The 20,155-nt window shown below is 35.3% G+C and overlaps 1 protein-coding gene and 1 pseudogene across 1 annotated transcript in view; both read left to right on the plus strand.

The window, feature by feature from the left end:
- TOMM70 (translocase of outer mitochondrial membrane 70) overlaps nt 1–10,430 on the plus strand; it is a 39,428-nt gene extending 28,998 nt beyond the window's left edge. The window contains exons 7-12 of the mRNA XM_090276089.1: nt 1,711–1,845; nt 2,777–2,884; nt 4,109–4,225; nt 6,333–6,430; nt 7,800–7,922; nt 10,129–10,430. Coding sequence (XP_090132215.1) covers nt 1,711–1,845; nt 2,777–2,884; nt 4,109–4,225; nt 6,333–6,430; nt 7,800–7,922; nt 10,129–10,282 — 735 coding nt within the window. The 3' untranslated portion in view covers nt 10,283–10,430. The remainder of the gene's footprint in view (nt 1–1,710; nt 1,846–2,776; nt 2,885–4,108; nt 4,226–6,332; nt 6,431–7,799; nt 7,923–10,128) is intronic.
- A 5,554-nt stretch (nt 10,431–15,984) lies between these two features.
- Nucleotides 15,985–16,366, plus strand: LOC150021389 (small ribosomal subunit protein uS10-like; annotated as a pseudogene).
- The last annotated feature ends 3,789 nt before the right edge of the window (nt 16,367–20,155 follow it).

The raw sequence follows: 20,155 nt of genomic DNA on the forward strand, positions 1-20,155 counted from the left end.
CATTTCTTACCAGTTTGTTTATAACTCTGTGGCATCTTTTCTTATTGAATGAAGTAATAAACTGGCTTTTTTCACCTCCAAATGAATCATTCATGTTTTTGTGGAATATAAAAGTTGTTATCAAGGCCTAAGTATTTGTTAACAAGTATCTAAAATTGTTGTGAACAAAAGTAATTACAACTAAGTATTTAAGAGTTCTTTTTAAAATGGGATTTTAAAATGAAAGATATCTTAGTAATATTATCTTTAATTTGCTGATGTTCCTGATGATTACATATATGTTCTGTTAAGTGTTTTTGTTATAATTGTGGGGCATTGTTGTTCGTTTCTTTCAGGAAAACATTTATATGTAATTTTGTCTTGAAAAGGTTTTGGAGAAGTCTGTATCTTTATGATCATGACTTTCTCTTTTAATGGAAAGTAGTAATGATGTCTGTCATATGCCATGTACAAAAATTAACTCAGCCCTAGCTGGTGTGGCTCAGTGGATTGAACGCTGGCCTGCAAACAAAATGGTCTTGGGTTCAATTCCCAGTCGGCACATACCTGGGTTGCGGGCCAGGTTCCCAGTTGAGGGTGCGTGATTGGCAACAACGCATTGATGTTTCTTTCCCTCTCTTTCTCCCTCCCTTCCCCTCTTCTAAAAATAAATAAAACCTTTAAAAATAAAAAAATAAAAAAGGCTTCATTTTAAAATAAAAAATAAAAATAACTCAAATTAGATCAAAGACCCAAATGTAAGAGCTAAAATGATAAAACTCTTAAGAAGAAGACATAGGAAATCTTCAGTACCTTAGAGTGCAACAACAAAGAAAAGATGTCATCAGAATTTAAGACTTTTTTGAGTGAAAGGATGCCATCAAGAAATAGAAAACACATTGTACAGAATGGGAGAAAATACAAATCATATATCAGAATATAGGGGCTTGTATCCAGAATACATAAAGAACTCTTCTTACAGAGACAACTCAATTTAAAAAACCAGGTAAAGGATCTGAATATACATTTTCTCTAAAGAATATGTAAAAATGGCCAATAAGGACGGGAAAAGATATTCAGCATCATTAACTATTAGGAGAATTCAAATCAAAATCACAATGAAATATCACTTTACACCCACTAGGATGGCTGTAGTCAGAAAGATGGACAATTAAAAGCACCAGTGAGAGAAACTGGAACTTTCATACATTGCAGGCAGAAATGTAAAATGGTAAAAACTCTTTTGAAAATTAGTTTGGGAGTTCATCAAGAATGTAAGCAGAGTAATCTTATGACTGGCAATTCCTCTCCGAGACAAATATTCAGTCACAAAAAATAATGACGTACTGGTATATATATACTACAACACAAATGAACCTTGAAAATGTTATGCTGAGTGAAAGAAGCCAAATACAAAAGAACACTCCATTTTTGTGAAATGCCCAAAATATACAAATTCATAGAAATAGAAAATAGACTGACAGATTATAGAGGGAAAATGAGGAGTGACTACTAATGTGTATAAGGTTTCTTTGGGGGGTGATGAAGATGGTCTGGAGTTAGACAGTGGTGATGGTTGCAAGGCTCTGTGAATATACTAAAAACGACTGACTTGAAATGAGTGAGCTTTATGGTATGTGAATTATATCTCAATACAGTTTTTTTTTTTTCTTTAACTAAATTGGAATAAAAAGTAGTAATGATGAACCTCTTTTCATTTTGGGCACGTAGCTTCGAGCAAATGCACTCATCAAAAGAGGCAGCATGTACATGCAGCAGCAGCAGCCTCTGTTGTCTACTCAGGACTTTAACATGGCTGCAGACATCGATCCTCAGAATGCAGATGTGTATCATCACCGAGGACAGGTGAGTGTTTTCTTACCCAGAGTTCTGGCCTTTGGATTGAGGAATTTGGTACCATATCTGAGAATGTCTTTAAGTTTTCTTATATCACTTCTAATTGCTCTGAACAAACTGTCACAGTGGTTTACGTTTTGTTTTGACATTTATTTAGTCCCCTCTTGAACATTTATTCTTATAATTTCAGTATTTACTTATTAAAAAGGAGAAAAGGAAGGCTACAAATGTTTGCTTGCTGTTTCAAGTTTGTTTTTAAGGTGTTTCTAGTTCACAGGTTTTTAATGAATAGAACATTAAAAACATTTAATGAGCATTTTTAGCTAGTACTAGAATCAACACAATGGTTTTTTGTGGGATTCTTGCCGTAAAGAAGTTATTTAGCCTGGACTATTCAAACAGTACAAAAGAAGTCTTTTTTTCTGAATGGAGTTTTACAATCTGCATATTTGTTCATTAGTAAAAAATATGTCGTGAAGAAAACCATTTCCAATTTTAGCCTCCTCTGGGGAAAACATGGCTTTATAATCTGCTTGTTTAACATGACTTGTTGGAATGCATGGGCTATCCATATGATAACAGAAAAGCTGAAGTTCTTTCTAATGGAGAATTTTACTTAATATTTCTTTCTGAAAGGTTTGAAGAAGTGTTGGAATTCTGGTTTTCTAGAAGAGAGGGTTTCTTGCTTAAGGGTGGTCAAAATTGCAGTACAGAAAAATGGGTTTATAGTGCTTTGAAAAAAATTGGACACTAGTTTGAAGCTTTAGAAGCTTTCATTTAAAATTATAAATTTTCTAGTTCACTGTTTCCAGAAAGTAATTCTATATTGAATAATTATTACATGTTTAGTAGTATGCTGAGCTGTGATAAGACAGTAAGTACTTAACTGGTGGTGCACCTTTATTTTGAATTGTGTTTATGTTTTTTTTCCCTCTCTTAGTTGAAAATACTGCTTGATCAAGTTGAAGAAGCAGTGGCAGATTTTGATGAATGTATTAGATTAAGACCTGAGTCTGCTCTAGCACAAGCTCAGAAATGTTTTGCATTGGTAGGTTCTACATTCTTTTGTATATTCCCAAACATAATGATGTTTATTTCCCCATTGTTAAAAAAAATGAGTATCTCATTGTCTACAAAATGATCTTTTTCTTTTTTCCCCCAAAGGATGCCAATGGGGGGGAAACATGTTAGTTTAGAGAACTAGAAGTATATACATACATTAAGGTGCTGCTCCTGTATTTCTCTGAATGTGTTATTCGAGTTTATCTTGATAGATGTTTATCCCTGATTTTTACACTCCTCTGAGTAGCACTGTTCTTGCTACTCCTCTACCATAAGCTGTTACAGAGAACAAAAGAATTTTGAAGGAATTACTGCAACCATAACACCACATAACTGCTCTCTTATCTCGCCTTTGTAAAGCTGTTAATATTCAGAAACGCAATGCTGAAAATCAAGTAAAATAAGTGCATTGATAGTGATGAGGTATTTCTAGTTAGCTCTATAGCTTGAGCCCTAAAATAATTTTTCTTTTAAAGAAAGAAGTTGGGTCACAAACAAATTTACAGTTAGGTGCCACTTAACAATGAAGATACGTTCTGCGAGAAGTGTCCTGCAAAAAGTGTCGTTCAGCGATTTTTGTCTCTGTGCAAACATCATAGAGAGCACTTACCACACACTCAGATGGCGCAGCCTCCTACCGTAGGCTGTGCGGTGTAGCCCATTCCTTCTAGGCTACAAACCTGCACAGCACGTTACCGTGCCAAACAATGTGTTACTGAATCAAGTACAAGAAGATGATGAAGTTAAGAGATGTGGTAAAACATGAGATGTATGAGGCTGCTGCCTGCGTAACAGCATGCTGTTTCTGAGCAAACATTTTATAAGTAGGAAGAGTACATGCCGAGATAGCGATGAAGTGTTTAGTATAGTAAATACATGAATCAATAACGTCATTTATATCAGTATCAAGTGTTAATGTACCTTTCATAATTGTATGTGCTACACTTTTTTTATATGACTGGTAGCACAGTGGGTGTCCTACTGCTGAGCCATTTCCTTGGAACCCTTTTATTTATTTGTTTATTTATTTTATTGTTTTTCAATTACAGTTGTCCCATTTTTTTCCCCCCATCGCTTGGAACCCTTTTAGATACAGTAAATTATATTAGGAGATCACCTCCCTTTCTGGAAGTATTTATGTAATTTTGTGTGACTTTTGTAATATGTTAACATTCCATGAGTTTTGAGTTCTTGATATTTTTTAAAACAGTATCGCCAGGCATATACAGGAAACAATTCTTCACAAATCCAAGCAGCTATGAAAGGTTTTGAAGAGGTCATAAAGAAATTTCCCAGGTGTGCTGAAGGCTATGCACTCTATGCCCAGGTAAATGTGATATTTCATATTTAGTTGCCAGTCCTCTTTAAAAGATCTGTACTTGTATGCTGAATCCCAGTAGGGAAGACAGTGCTTCCCTGAATGCAGCTTCTGCAGAAGCCGATGGCTTTGTTCCTCCCTGATTCTCTGGGCCCCAGGATAGTCCTGAGACACCTCAGGAGGGGTTCCTGTTACACTGTTTGAAAACCATGACCCTAAACACATAACATGGGGAAGCTTAAGCAGAACATTTCCCTTGTGTTTTCATTTGGATTGGATTTGTAAAGTTTAATTAACTGAGGACATTTTACTATACTCAGTTGGTAAGGAAAATGTCTGTGGAAAGGGTTTTTGTTTCTCTTTGACCATTGTCTTTTTAAATGATTAGATATGCTATAACAGTTCATTTTTAACTCTTCTTTGGTTTGTCTAAAATTCTTTAGGATTGAAGCTTTGGGAAGTATGATTTAAATTTGAATTATTTTCACTTTTTAATTATAGTCTGGAATCTTTGAAAACTTACTAATTTTTAATCAGCCATTTAAATGAAAATTATTAGCTTCTTATGGCCACAGTTAAGACTTTTTATTCCAACCAAATGATTTCTGAATGATTGTTTTCTCTTAGCCTTTAAGTTAAAAGTTGCTTTTTGTATCTACATAATACTCAATACTCTATATTAATTTTTTAATTCCAAAGAATTGTTGTCACACCCACCTACACATCTCAAATATAGGAGACATTTTAAAATGGCCATCTGTGGTAGATTTCTGCTTTAAACCCATTCTTAAGGTTGCTTGTTTTTCTTCTAAAGTTTCTTCTACTATTTTTAGTGAAGTCAAAAAAAAAAGTTCCACAGGGTGAAACTTTTGTTGAGGGTTTATCATGAGGGTCTTTAATAGTTGTGCATAATTCTGTAATAATTGAAGTAAACCCAGAAGTTCCTTAACTTCAGTGAGAAGTAATCTTATCTATTCAGTCTTTGTTCTTAAGTTATAAGGCAAGGCAGGGGGTGATAACTTAAGAAAAAAGAAAGAAACACTAGTTGCTGACTACCACTGGTTGCTCTGTTTAATTAATTGAGAAAGCGTGTGTTATATAAAATGTTATAGAATGTGTAGAAGTTAAGATGGACAAATGCACATTATAATTGTATGCCCTTTGTATTGAGTAGGTACCCTTGGTTTTATGCCTTATATTATTAGGGGCAAACCAGGTGGCACCACCTGCATCACTGAAATGAAATTCAAAAAGGCATTCTTGGTGCAGATTTCTATAAGCAGCTAAAAGAGCAAAGCCACTGATAGTTTTTTAAAGATACCAGTGTTAGGAGCAGCTCTCACAGGGTTTTCCTAGTGGCATGTCTCCCCGCCACGGTGCCACCTTCAGATGGGCTTGGACTTACCTGAGCTCCTTTCTTAGCACTAGCATTGTGACAGTCTGTTTGCACTAAATGTCTGTCCTTTGGTTTCACTACTTATTTTTGCCTCACTGTATATTTAGTTATATGTAATTTTATATATACATATACATATAGTTATATATAGTTACACAGTATAACTTAAAAAAAAAAAAAAACAAACTCAAAATTTGGGCTTAGATGCTGGCCAACAATCAAGAGTTACATTTGGGTGTGATCTGGTATCCACATAACCAACCTTTTCATTTCTGCCATGGGGTTTGCCTTAAAATAGTTAATTGTAGCTGTTTTTCTTCAATCGATTTTTAATGAGTGACTTATAACACTTAACACACATAGCTGAACTTATACTTCCAAATGAGTATTGTCTTTAAATTCTTTTAGGATATATATATTTTGGTAAATTATGAATAAGCTGGTGTTAGAACTGGCACCAAGAGTGGGATCTTATGTATTCTCCAGCTACCACATTTACATTTAACCACTTGTCAAAAATAGAGGACAGTTAAGATTTCCTTTTTATAACAATGCCATGTAAAATCTCCAATAATTAAGCTGTAACATTTGAAATAAGTTTGTACCCCCCAAATGTCATAATTTGGTTAAGAAAATGAGTAAATGAAGTAAATTTTAATAATAAGTCATATACTTTTAACTATTTGACAGTTAATATAACTAAAGTATCTCTTCACCTAGGCATTAACAGATCAACAGCAATTTGGTAAAGCTGATGAAATGTATGATAAATGCATTGATTTGGAACCAGACAATGCCACAACATATGTTCATAAAGGGTATGTATTTTTGTGATTCTGTTTGTTCTAGTGAGAAACTAAATTTCTTGCATAGTAATAAGATGGATTTCTTTTGGTCACTGAGGAAGGAGACTGTGGTGTAGAATATTAGTGAGTTAATTGGCAAACTTATTAATGCTGTGGCTGCTTCACTGTTAACTTTCAAATTTTACTTAATTTCATTCTCATATAGCAATTAATCAATATATTGTTTTCACTCTAGCTTAAGGATTTCAATTCTGAACATCCTGTCAAATGTTACTTGTGTCAAAATAGGAAACATGTAAAATAAGCTTTTACCGTTTTTGTAGACTTGAATTATCCTGTGTCGTCAGAAAGAAACTTCACTTAAATTTATACAAAGTGAAAAATTAAGTTTACAAGTTAAGTTAGTAATAGAGCTCAGATTATTGGACAGTCTTTTTAATTGAGGTATAACTGACATTATATTAATTTCAGGTGTACAATGTAATGATTCAATATTTATATTTATTGTGAAATGAGCCCTGGCCGGGTAGCTCAGTTGGTTGAAGTGTCATCCCAGTAAGCCAAGTTGCAGGTTCAATCCCCAGTCAGGGCACATAACAAGAATCAACTAATGAACGCATGGATAAGTGGAACAAGTTGATGTCTCCTTCTGTCTACTCACCCCCTGCCCCTGCTCCCTCTTTTTCCTCTCTAAAAAAAAAGAAAAATATGAGATTATCACAATAAGTCTTAACTTGTTATTACACATTGTTAGAATTTTTTCTTGTAATGAGAACTTTTAAGACCTGTTATCTTAGCAATTTTCAAATATTAACTGTAGTTGTCATGCTGTACATTACATTGCCATGATTTACTTATTTTATAACTGGCGGTTTGTACCATTTCACCCACTCCTCACCCCCTGCCTCTGGCAACCATTAGTCTCTTCCCTGGATCTATGAGTTGGTTGATGGTTGGTTGGTTGGGTTTTTAGATTTTACGTATAAGTGAGATCATACAGTACTTGACTTTCTGTGTCTGACTTATTTCATTTAGCGTAATGCCTTCGGTGTCCTTCCATGTTGTTGCAAATGGCAGGGTTTCCTTTTTTATGACTTGATATTTGTGTGTGTGTGAAAGATGCCATGTTGTCTTTATCCTTGCACCCATCAATGGATACTTGGGTTGTTTCCATTGACACTTTAATCATAATAAGGAATTTAGAATACAAAATGAATATAATTGAGAAATAATAACTTGATGATGATTATACACTGTTTTAGATTTTTTTTCCCTTGTAAATGAAATTATAAATTTATTGAGGGCAGAAATTGAGTCACGCACTTACATTCCTATTGATACTGGCCCGTGGTCATATCTGACTGCCTTTTTGCATTTGCAGTTTACTTCAACTTCAGTGGAAGCAAGATCTGGATAGAGGCTTGGAGCTTATCAGTAAAGCTATTGAAATTGACAGTAAATGTGATTTTGCCTATGAAACCATGGGAACTATTGAAGTGCAAAGGTAACTTCTAGAGTCTGTTCTTAGGAAATTAAAGGCAGTTCCATCGATATTTTATCTTTTCATCTCTTATTATAGGTGTTATTGTCAATATCCATTAAGTTAAGTCTTAATATGTTATGTCTTTGAGACAAGCTTCCCTCAAAACTATACAATTTTTATTTGTCTTGTTTCATTTTTTAGTCCAATTTAAAAGTCATAAAAGTTGTTTAAATCAAGCAAAAGCATTACAAAGGGAAACTTGATCTTTTTCTAATTACTGTTGTGTTCTTTCCTCTTTTCACCTGTATTATTCCTCTTGGAGACAAAAGCCTGCAGTGTGTTTAGGCAGTGCAGGATAGCATAAGGATTGGTAGCCAGGTTGCCAGAAGCTCTAGATCCTGCTACAAAGAAGCAACCAGCCAGGTGACTGGGAAAGTTGCAACATCTTCTCTGAGTCCCTAAATTTTCTTTAAAATCAGGGAGTTGGGTAAGATTTTTTGCAACTCTCACTTCCTGTAACTTCTTGTTTTGTGTAAATATTTATTCAGAGTTGCACTTGAGACCCACCGTTAACAAGTGACAACTGTTGATGCTATAGAATTCAGTGCAGTATACCATCTTAATACTGGAGTTGCCATCCACTTGACTATCTACTCTATGGCCAGGTACTGCACTTGAGGTGTTTTCCAAATATTATTTCTATTGACCTTTACACCTGTCTTTATAATTAGAAGGTAATTATGTGATCCTCAGTGTAATTAAAAAGTACAGACACTGATGTCCAGATTGGTTAAGTGAGCCAAGTACAGAACTTGAGCCCATATTTCACTCATACTGAAAACCTGATCTTGCCACTATTGTTTGTTAGGAACCAGTAGAAATTGTCTTTAATTCCGTCATTCATCCCTTCCTGGGGTCCTCTTTCTGTTCCAGAGTAGGCAGTGTATATATATAGATATATGTCTATATATCTATATATATATAGATATATATATGTGCTGATGCTGATGGAAATTATTGTGGTTCTTTTGAACCATTCAGTGCTGGCAGCTGCATGTAAATATTAAACTACTTATTGCCAGCCTGTTAATGAATAAAATATTCTTGTATTAGAATAGGATGGGGTAGCAGTTCTTAATCTTTTTTGAGCAAACCTGTGGACTTTTCTTAGAATAATGTACATGTAAAAACACTTTGCATTTAAGTTGTTAATAGAGACTTATGGGGTTTGAATTATTGTGTTAATTGTACTTGAATTCATTCTAAATCCTGTGTTACACATAAATGTGAATGGATGAATATAATTGCTGATTACCCTAGGATTTAGCAAATCTGTCTACCTGATATCTGAACTCTTGAAAGGTTTTTTAAAAAAATAAGTCAGCTATTGTAGTAGGAGGTTCAAAAGTCACCCCAAAGGTACATTGTACTTCTTAAGAGTCTAACTGACATATATATGGTAGGGCCTTAATAAGTATTTGTTGTAAGGTTACATGTATGCATGCATATATACATAGTGAATACTACTTAAAACAGCTCTTGGTTCTTGGTATTTATATAAAGCCAAACCATACTTAGACTGTCAGAGGTAAATTATACTTTTTGACCAAGCAAATATACCCATTTACTAAAAAATCAGATAATAGTTACCAGGCACTGTACTGGGTTCTAGAAATTGAGTTTTCCAGTAAGGATTTAGTAAGATTGTGTATGAACAAATATCTGACTATGCATAGAATGACCACAGAACAACAGGAACACTGGGGAGGGGCAGGAAATAGTTTTCATGAAGATACTAGATCTGAACTGTGCCTTAGGAAGGTAAGGCTTTGACTAGCAGAGGCAGCAAGTAATCTGAGCAGTATGTGTAGGTATTGGTGTGACAGTGCAACAGGGGAAGGCCTCGCAGTGCCATCACTGTGCAGTGAGGCTGTCACTTCCATGTAGAACTTAGGAACCCGACAGGAAGACTGTAAATAAGTTATTTGATTTCTGTATCTCACCATTCTTTTCTGTAAAATAAGACTACAACAGGTATAATAATAAGCACATATTTGTAACTGTAGCTAAGATTCATTGACTGCTTTCTGTGTGCATTGTTTTGTTAAAAAGCATTTTATTAGAATCATAGTTGAAACTCACTAGTCAGATTCCATGTAAACAACAGCTTCCTTGCATTCTGTGAAGTGTTTGTTGAATGAAATGCTTAAAATTTTTGTTCTTTTAGAGGAAACATGGAGAAAGCCATTGACATGTTCAACAAAGCTATTAACCTGGCCAAGTCGGAAATGGAGATGGCTCACCTATACTCACTCTGTGATGCTGCCCACGCCCAGACAGAAGTTGCAAAGAAATATGGATTAAAACCACCGACATTATAAAATAGGGGGAAGGGACATGACCCTCTTTTTAGAAGAAGTTTACCCCCCCTTTGACTGAACCCTAAAGACAGTCATGAACTGTGTTGAATGGTGGAAGCTGGTGTTTCCTGTTGTGCTGCTGTCCTGTGTTACATCTGTCCCGTGTGTGGGTGTGCGGGTGTGGCTGCTGAAGAAAGTGTGCAGTGTTGCAGCTTTTATTCCCTGTGCAACAAAGCTTAGAACCTGTTCAAGGGTTATTAAAACAAAGTTGCAAAGAGTACAAGTGATAATTGGCCATGCAAATAAAAACTCTTGATTTTTTTTTTTTTTTTTGAGGAGGGTGGGGTAATAATTGTGTTCTGGATGATTTTGTCTTTGTGTGTAATATAAGTACAGCTTGTTGGTTTTAAATTAACATAGTTTACATGCTGAAAAATAGGTTTCTTTTAGATTCAATTAATCCCTTTTAGGTTTTTTTGTTTGTTTTTAAGGAAACAAAGCTTAAATGGGGATTTTGTTTTTAAGGCAGCAAAATTGAGGAACCCTTTTAACTAATGTCAGCATGCACAATGCCTCTAATTCTACAGAAAGTTAGACTCAGTGGCAACTATTAAGCCTTTGACCCCCTTCAAGGATAATGTACATCATTCTTCAAGTCCACAACAGCTGGTTTCTGTAATAGTCATAAATTACGCAGAAGTTAATATTCTAATTGATATACATGCTGGAAGACTCCAGGAAGGAGGTAAGGTGAAATGGAAGTGTTTTTAATTGCCCATGGATATTTTCTATAGTAGCACTTTTAAATAGTGTACTTTTTAAAAAAATGCAAGTTGGTTGTATGTATAAAAATTGTGACATGTGGGAGTATTTAATTAGCTTAAAACTTCTAATGAAGAAAATGTGGCTAAAGGTTCAAAAAGGATATAATTCTTGGAGCCAGAAGCATAGTATTTTCTGAAGTTTAGTGCTTCAGCTATGGCTAAACGTGCTGAAGGAATTTTGAGCCAGTATTTTCAAAGATGCTGAGGGTGTGTGGAGCATTTTTCAGTCCTGAGTTAACCTCGGTCTCTAAGGCTGGCTTGACTGCCCATGTCCAGGTCTTCACTAGGAATACTGACAGCAGATTGTTTTGTTTTGTTCATTTTCTTTCTTTACCATACCTTCTTACTTAGAAACCACTTTATGTTGTTTTTTCCAGTTGTCACTTTTATAGACTGTCGTTTTGCTTATATGCTGCATTTTTCTGGTGGTTGTGTTCTCAAGGGGTCTGCTGTTTTGGGATGGGAAGGTTTATTGAAGCCTGAGAATAATGAAACATCCAGCCTTTAGTTATGCTTTTCTGGAAATGAAATCGAATTACGAGTTTACATTGTTGGGAGTAAAGGAACATTTTACCCCTCTTTTAAAGGGTGCTTTATCCTGAAACCAAAAAGACTTTGTCTATAAATGCTATCTTCTTAACAACTTAGAAATGACTCCCTTCCAAAGTCAGAGTCTGGAGAACACTGAGGGGGCCTCTAATTAGAGGGGGCAGTTAATGTAACTTAAGATGACTCTGCATTTTAGTTTTCAAATTATGCTCTTACAATAACCTCTGAATACAGAAATGTTCTACAGCTCTGAATAACCTGATTTAAAAAAAAAATGTTTTTATTTGCATGGCTGTTTACATGAACACTGATATTTTCTTCTGCTCTTGTCCTTTCCTACCCCTTGGGGTTGGGTAGAAAAACACAGAGGAAACTGAAGCATGTGCCATTCAATACTGTCATTCCAAATCCTCATGGACTATTGCCTGTTCTGAAAAATATTTTAACCTGCACTGAAAGCTGCATCTGTCTGTATCTTTACTTTTGTAAATGACCTCACATGTAAATTCACCAAATAAATGTTACATTCAAGCTTTTCTATCTGTTCTTGAAATCTAATTGCAAGCTGTAGCACACTGATAGAATGTATGATCCCCCAAAAGATTGCCACATCTTGATCCCTGGAACTTGTGATTGTTACTTTATATGACAGAAATGAGCTATGACAAAAATAAGCTTTGCAGACATGATTCTGTTAAGGATCTTGAGCTGGGAAAATTATCTTGAATTATGGAGAATTTCCAGTATGGATGCCCAAAGTTATATACCATGGTGTGGAAACGCAGATGATAGTAAATTTGTCTGGGACTTGAGGGATAAATAGGATTTAGGTAAGGACCTTTTTATGTGATGGGAAACCAAAAGTTTTTAAAATTCTAAGTGAAGTTCATTGAGTCTGAGCTGAAAATAAGCCATCCTAGTTAAGAGTCCAGTAAGATGTACTTTTTTTAACTGGTTAAGGAGACACCAATAGTGGGACTACATGTTTGAGAATTATCAGCATGTATGTAAGACCATACATGCTGATGAGGTTACTTCAGGACAGCATTAAAACTGACAACAGTGAAAATAAAACCCAAGGAAACATCAACATCTAAGGGGACAAAGGTAGCAATGAGAAAGTGGTCAGAGAGCTAATAGGACCAAATTCATAATGGCATTAGGTTTCAGGGAGGCAAACAGAGTTGCAAATAGATCTTCAGTCACCTTTGCTAAGGAAGTACAAGTGGAATGGTGAGGACAGAATAGGGCTGCAGGCATCTGTGCAGAAATGAGTCCTTTAAGAAACTGGGTGGAAAAAAAATCTTACAGGCTGGCATATTTTTTGTTTTGTTTTGAGGGAAAAATTGCGAATGAATCTACAGACACAATAAGAATAGCTGAGCACAAAGGAATACATTTGCAGGCTTTAAAATATTTCAGGAAGAGGCAGAATCACAATATTTTGCCTACCGTGCTCCTCCATTCTTCCAGATTCTTGTTCATTTGGTGAATTAAAAACCAGATACGAAGTAATCATTGAATAAGTATATAAGTACCCTTGTAGGTATGTGTTTTAGGTATCTGTAGATCTGGGGCTGCTTAATTCCTGCTTTTAACAAGAACATTCTATCCTAAAGTGCATTGTCTTCCAACAACTAGGCTTCACCTATCCTCCAACCTGCACTCAAGAAGGAACCAGCTGAATGATAATTTGATGAAATACGAAACTGCAACACAAAGGTGAGGCACCAAGGAGAAAAGTCCACACGAAGCCTGCAGCACTAGCAATATGTTTGGTCAGTGGAACATCACAGAAGACACACCTTTTCCCTTTTAATCCCTTGGCTTCATCAGACCCACTTAACACCAAAACCTAAACAGCAGTGCTGAAGAGGCAGCACAAAACGACGAAACAAGCCAGTGGAGCACTAGTTTCAACCTCAACTCTTGTCTAAGCCCTTTTTCACTTAGTGTACCTGGCATGGACCTAATTTCTGGTGGCAGCAAGGAATCCTTCCCTAAAAATCCATTTGATGTCACAATCTGACTACTACTAAAGTCCTTTTAAACCCTGTAATGTTAGTCATTTCTTCATTTGCAACCAACAAAACACCCATTATGTTAGCTCAACTTCAAATAGCTAGGTCCAAGTCAAGCAGCACACCCTGCCGTATTTCAGCATACATTATCATCCCTGTAAGGAAGTCACCTCAATTAGCTAAATCTGTTAACTTATCTAAACTGCAGGTGACAGATTCCAACATGTGATAGCAGTCTTCAAAGTATTCAAAAACAGCATTGCCTAACTCATTAAAAAGAGTACAGGGCTATGAGTTAAAATATTTTCTAAATATTTTAGACTGCAATGGTCTAAAGGGAACCAAATTCAGGTTCATTTTGATCAGCTATCCCATTCACTATTCAAAAAGAGTAAAATACTTAGGAATAAATCCAACCAAGTATATAAAAGACCTGTACTTGATAAATTATTAGACACTGAAAAGAAATTGAAGAAGATACAAATGAGTGGAAACATACTGTGTTCATGGATAGGAAGAATTAACATTAAAATGTCCATACTACCGAAAGCAATCTATAGATTGAACACAATTCCTCTCAAGATACCAATGACATATTTCATAGAACTAGACCAAATATTTCAAAAATTTATATGGAACCACAAAAGGCCTTGAACAGCAACAATGATCTTGAGAAAGAACAATGTTGAAGGAATCATACTACCTAATATCAAACTATACTATAAGCCAATAGTAATCGAAATAGCATGGTACTGGCATAAAAAGTCACATAGGTCAATGGAACAGAATAGAGCACCAAGAAATAAACCCACACCTTTATGGTCAATTAATATTTGACAGAGGAAGCAAGTTATTCAATAGTTTATTTGAACAGATACGTGAAGAAAAATGAAACAAGACCACCTTCTTGTAACACAAGAATAAATTCAAAATGGATTAAAGACTTAAAAGTTAGATCAGAAAATATAAAAATCCTATACATAGGCAGTAAAATCTGACATTGCTCATAGCAGTATTTTTTCTGATATATCTCCTCAGACAAGGGAGATAGAAAAACAAACAAATGGGACTATATCCAGCTAAAGTTTTTGCACAGCAAAGAAGACCATTAGCAAAATGACAACCCATAGAATGGGAGAACATATTCTCCAATACATCTGATAAGGGGTTAATATCCAAAATTTATAAAGAACTTAAAACAGTCAACACCAAAAAAAAAAAAAAAAAAAACCAATCCAATTAAAAACTGGGCCAAGGACCGGAATAGACATTTCTCCAAAGAGGTCACACAGATGGCCAATAGACATATGAAAAGATGCTCAACATCACTAATCAGCGAGATGCATGTTAAAACCACAATGACATATCACCTCACATCTGTCAGACTGGTCATCATCAATAATGAACAAACAAGTGTTGGTGAGGATGTGGAAAAAGGGAACCCTAGTGCACTGTTGGTGGGAATGCAGATTGGTGGAAAACAGTATGGAGATACCACAAAAAATTAGAAATGGAATTGCCTTTTGACCCAGTGATCCCACTTCTGGGAATTTATCCAATGAAACCTGAAACACCAATTCAAGGGAACAAAAGCACCCCTATGTTCACTGCAGCATTGTTTACAATCACCATGATATGGAAGCAGCCTGAGTGTCACCAGTAGATGAATGGATAACACAGCTATTAGACATTTATACAATGGAATACTACTCTGTTGTAGAAAGGATAATATTTCCCTTTGTGACAGCAAGGATAAACCTAGAGAACATTATGCTAAGTGAAATAAGCCAGTCAGCAACAAATACAATATGATTTCATTCATGTGGACTCTAAAACAAACGGAACTAACAAGCAACATAGAGACAGACTCAGAGGGAGCAGGCTGACAGCTCTGGGCAAGGGGGAGGTTAGAGGGTGGAGGCATTGAGGAAAAAGGACTTATGGACAACAATGTGGTGGTTGCACAGGGGAGAGAGTACACGGGATAAATGAATGGAAAAATACAATAAAAAAAGAACACATTGGAAAGATAAGTCAGAAATGGAAGAAGTTTCAATGGACACCACAGAAATACAACAGCTTACGTGAGAATACTATGAAAAGTTATATGCCATCAGATTCAATAACCTAGAAATAATGGATAAATTCTTAGATTACAGCATTCCTAGACCAAGTCATTAAGAATTGGAAAAACTAAATAGATGAATCACTGGTAAAGGAATTGAAACAGTTATCAGCTCTTCGAGGAGGCTGCAGCTGCAGTGGAATCTATTCGGCCCTCTTCTGCTCCTGCCTCACTGCTGTTTGCTCAGGAAGCCATGCCAAAGCCATGGCTTTAAAAGATACTGTAAAGACACCCATGGATCCAGAGGTGTGATTCACCAAATTAGAATATCTAAGCAGCTGCGATGTAAAATCTTTGGAGGTGTGTGCTGACTGATTAGAGGTGCAAAGGAAAAGAACCTCAAAGTGAAAGGACCAGTTAAAATACCTACCAATATTGAGAATCACTATAAGAAAAACTCCCTGGGGGAGTTTTTACATTCAATATTATTTTGTATTAGTTTTGGGTGCAGAGACTGAATCATTTTCAGATGAGGATCCACAGGATCCTCACTGACTTGTGTAGTCCTTCTGAGGTTGTTAACCAGATTAGTTTCATTAGTAGTGAACCAAGAATGGAGGTTGAACTCACCACTGCAGATGCTTAAATCAACCTTTGTAATAAATTGACTATCAGTTGTTAAAAAAAAAAAAAGGAACTAATTAAAACCCCCCAAAAAACAAAAGTTCAGGACCAGTGGCTTCACGAGTGAATTCTACCAAACATTCAAAGAAAATTTAATACCATTTCTTGTCAACTTCCAAAAAATTTAAGAGGGAGAAATACTTCCTAACTCATTTTCTGAGGCCAATATTACTCTGATTCTAAAAACTTACAGGCCAAAATCTCTGATGACCAGAAATACAAAAATCCTAGCAAATTGAATCACACATCATGATCAAGTCTCATGCCAGTGAAGCAAGGATGGTTCAACAACTGCAAATCAATTTATGTGATATACAACACTAACAAAAGATAAAAAGTTTATGATGTATTTGACAAAAAACAACATACATTTATGATGAATATACTCAAAATGAGTGTAGAAGAAAAGTACCTCAACCTAAAAAGGCCACATATGACAAACCCTCAGCTAAACATCCTACTCAGTGGTGAAAAACTGAAAGCTTTTTCTCCAAGATCAGGAACAAGAATGCCCACTTTTGCCACTTTTTCAACATAGTGGAAGTCCTAATTAGACAACATAAATAAATGATAGGCATTCAAACTGGGAATGAAGAAGTAAAACTCACTATTTGCAGATGACATGATTACAAATATAGAAAACCCTAAAGACTCCACCAAAATCTATCAGAAAATAATAAATTCTATAAAGTTAAAGGATATAAAAATCTGCTGCATTTCTATATACTAACAATAAAATATGATAAAGAGAAATGAAGAAAACAATCCCATTAACAACTGCAACAAAAAGGAAAAAATACATTGGAATAAAATTAACAAAGGAGGTGAAGGACCTGCACACTGAAAACTAAGAGAGTGTTGAAAGAAATTGAATATACAAAGAAATGGAATACACAAATATTCTGTGTTTATGGACTGAAAGAATTAACATTGTTAAAAAGGCCATATTACTGCCCTGGCCAATGTGGCTCAGCTGGGCATCTTCCCACAAAGCTAAAAGTTTGTCGGTTCAATTCCCCAGTCAGGTACATATGGGAAGCAACTGATTGATATTTTTCTCTCACATGGATACTTCTCTCTCCCTCTCTTTCTTCCTCCTTTCTCCTCTCCCTAAACAAATAAATATATATATTTTAAAAGGCCATATTACCTAAAGCAGTATACCAATTTAATGCACTCACCATCAAAATCCCAATGACATTTTTTACAGAAATAGAACAAAAAAATCCTCAAATTTGTATGGAACCAAAGATCTCAAATAGCAAAAGCAATCCTGAGCAAAAAGAACAAAGCCAAAGGTATCGCACTTCCTGGCTTCAAACTATACTATAAAGCTACAGTAATTAAAACAGTATGGTACTGGAAAAACCACAGACCAATGAAACAATTGAGAGTCCAGAAATAAACCCACACTCATAATGGGCAACTAACTTTCACCAATGGAGTCAAAAACATACAATGGAGAAAGGAAAGGCTCTTCAATAAACAGTGTTGGGAAAACTAGAAAGCCACTTGCAAAAGAATAAAACTATACTGTTATGTAACACAGTACCCAAAATTTAATTCAAAATGGGTTAAAGGTTAAATATAAAACCTAAAACAATAAAATGCATAGAAGAAAACATAGGCACTAAAGTTATGGACCTTGGTCTCAGCGTTTTTTGTAAACTCATCCCCAAAGGCAAGGAGAGTGAATGCAAAAATAAAAGGACGGGACTACATCAAACTAAAAAGCTGCAGAGCAAAAGAAATCATCAATCAACAACAGAAAAGGCAAGCAACTGAATGGGAGAGAATAATTGCAAACAATACCTATGAAAAGGGGCTAATATCCAAATTTTATAAGGAAGTCACATAATTCAACAACAAAAATAAACCACCCCATTAAAAAACAGGCAGAGGACCTGAATATACTTTTCCAAGGAAGACATACAAGTGGTCAACAGATGTATGAAAATATGCTCAACATCACTAGTTATAAGGGAAATACAAACCAAAACCTGAATGAAATACCACCTCATACTTTTCAGAAGGGCCATTATCAATACCAAGTGCTGTGAGGATGTGGGGAAAAGGGAACCCTCACACACTGCTGGTGGGAATGTAAATTTGGTGCAGCCACTATGAAAAACAGTATGGCGGTTCCCCCCAAAAAATTAAGAATAGAGCTACCATATGATCCTGCAATTCCTCTTCTGGGTATCTACCTAAACAATTTGAAAACACTCGTAAAGATGTATGTACTATTATGTTCACTGCAGCATTAGTCACAATAATCAAGACAGTAAACAACTTAAGTGTCTGTCAACCCATATTTGGATAAAGAAGACATGGTGAGTACAGACAATGGAATACTACTCAGCTATATAAAAGAAAAAACATTGCCATTTGCAATATCATGGATGGATCATGACAGTATTATACTAAGTAAATAAATCAGACAGAAAAGGGGAAGAGCTATATGACTCACATATGTGGAATATAAAACAAAAGCAACAAATGAACGAACAAACAGAAAAGCTCAAAGATACAGAAAAAAGAATGGTGGTCACCAGAGAGGAAGAAGGGTGGGGGTAGAACAAAAAGGGTAAAGGCATCAAATAGAATATACAGATGTCATATCACAGATGTACACCTGAAACTTTTATGTTATTATCAACTCATGTCATCCCCAAAAGTTTAATTTTTAAGAAGTTAAAAGGATGGATTGAAAAAGATATATGGTAATACTAATAAAAAGTGACATTATTAATATTAAAGTTATTTGAGCAAAAAATAACAGATATAATGGAAAAAGGTCCAATTCATCAAGATGATATAACAGTATTTACGTAACAACGCTTCAGAATACATGAAAACAAAACTGATAAAACTGTAATGATAAACAGACAAATCCACAATTATACCTAGAGATATCAACACCCCTCTGTTAACAACTTAATGCATATTACTGTAGTCAGGAAATCAGTACAGATATAAAAGACTTAAAAACACTATCAACCAATGTGACCTAACTGACATTACAAAACCTCAGCCAAACAACTGCAAAATACACCTTCTCAACTGCATGTGGAACAGTTACTTAGAAAGATCATACTCTGGGCTATAAAGCAAGTCTCAATATATTATTTAAAAGAATTCAAATTACACAAGGTATGTCATCGAGCCACAATGAAATTAAATGGTAATTACCATTTAATTCCACAACGATTTGGAAAATCCTGTAACCCTTGGATCACAGGGAGAAAAAAATTAAGAGAAATTAGACAATATTTTAAACTGGATGAAAATTAAAACATACCTAAGGTTGGATATGCAACTAAAGTAATACCTAGAGGAAATTTTATAGCATTAAACAACTACTGGAAAAGAGGAAAGGTCTTCAATTAGTGAACCTCAGCATCCACTTTAAGAAAAATATGAAAAAGAGCAAATGAAACACAAAGCAAGCAGAAGAAAATAAGATCAGACAATAAAATAAAAATTTTTAAATGGCCATCATCAACAAATTAACAAGTGCTGGCGAGGATACAGAGAAAAGGGAACCCTAGTGCACTGCTGGTGGGAATACAGACTGGTGCAGCCACTGTGGAAAATAGTATGGAATTTCCTCAAAAAACTAAAAATGGGACTGCCTTTTGAACCAGCAATTCCATTGCTAGGATTATACCCGAAGAATCTTGAAACACCAATTCAAAAAAAACCTATGCACCCCTATGTTCATAGCAGCTCTATTTACAATAGCCAAGTG

This window comes from Furipterus horrens, unplaced genomic scaffold, assembly GCF_987537825.1.
Source record: "Furipterus horrens unplaced genomic scaffold, mFurHor1.1.pri manual_scaffold_1, whole genome shotgun sequence".
In the NCBI taxonomy this organism is placed as follows: Eukaryota; Metazoa; Chordata; class Mammalia; order Chiroptera; family Furipteridae; genus Furipterus; species Furipterus horrens.